The 1,084-nt window shown below is 44.0% G+C and overlaps 1 protein-coding gene across 1 annotated transcript in view; it reads right to left on the reverse strand.

The window, feature by feature from the left end:
- The window catches only part of TEX49 (testis expressed 49), a 36,127-nt gene extending 35,295 nt beyond the window's left edge, over positions 1-832 (reverse strand). Inside the window, exon 1 of the mRNA XM_032294968.1 lies at positions 739-832. Within this exon, the coding sequence (XP_032150859.1) occupies positions 739-817 (79 nt within the window). The 5' untranslated portion in view covers positions 818-832. The remainder of the gene's footprint in view (positions 1-738) is intronic.
- Positions 833-1,084: the final 252 nt, after the last annotated feature.

The raw sequence follows: 1,084 nt of genomic DNA on the forward strand, positions 1-1,084 counted from the left end.
AAAAAAAAAAAAAAAAAAAAAAAAAAGACTCTCAGAGGACATCTGAAACTTCAAATGGTGCCAAACTCTATATACACTATGTTTTTTCCTATACAGTAACGGGTGGATAGTGGATATGCTAGACAAAGGGATGATCCTCTTCCCAAGTGGGATGGTGCAAAACTTCATCACTCTACTCAGAAGGGCATACACAGTAAAATTTATAAATTGTATACTTTGGGAATTTTCCATTAATATTTTTGGACCACAGTCAACCATGATCAAGGCTTACTTCATCCTTGACCTCCTGGGCCCAAGAGATTCTCCCACCTCTGCCTCCCAAGTAGCTAGGACCACAGGCATGCACCATCACACCCAGCTAGTTTGTGTAACTTTTCATAGAAATGCGGTCTATGTTTCCCAGGCTGGTCTCCAACTCCTGGGCTCAAGTAATCCTCCTGCCTTAGCCTCCCAAAGTGCTGGGATTAAGCAATCTTCCTGCCTTAGCCTCCCAAAGTGCTGGGATTACATGTGAGCCACTGCACCTGGCCCAAATTGTGTGTCTTAATAAGGATATTAAATGACAGGAGAGCAAAGCTGAAAGGATACTGTCCCTACTCTACAATTTTAACTAGCATAACTTTTGATCTTGGAGGATAAATCTCTCCCCAGGTAGAAAAATAAATAGCTAGGAAGTGGCTACAAAGCACCTAGGTGAAGAAGTGGCCCTTCTAACCCTCTACCCTATATTCTCCTTACTTGTTTCTTCAGTTGCATTCCTTTTCTTATTCCAAAAGGAATTTTGATAGCCCAATAGATTTAAGTTGAAGAAGGCCATCTCAGATCCTCCCTGGCCTCTTCTGGAATGTTCAGGTTGGGGCACTGGACTCTGTCTGGTAACCACGGTAATGTCCTGAAGAATTACCACAACTGACACTCCCTTTGTCTAATGAGGCACAGGATTTATAGGTTCACAGGGGAGGCCGGGTGTGGTGGCTCACGCCTGTAATCCCGGCACTTTAGGAGGCCAAGGCAGGCGGGTCATAAGGTCAGGAGTTCGAGACCAACCTGACCAACATGGTGAAAACCGTCTCTACTAAAAATA

The sequence above is a fragment of the Sapajus apella genome, unplaced genomic scaffold (genome assembly GCF_009761245.1).
Source record: "Sapajus apella isolate SASKATOON/1434 unplaced genomic scaffold, GSC_monkey_1.0 scaffold2, whole genome shotgun sequence".
NCBI classification, from domain to species: domain Eukaryota; kingdom Metazoa; phylum Chordata; class Mammalia; order Primates; family Cebidae; genus Sapajus; species Sapajus apella.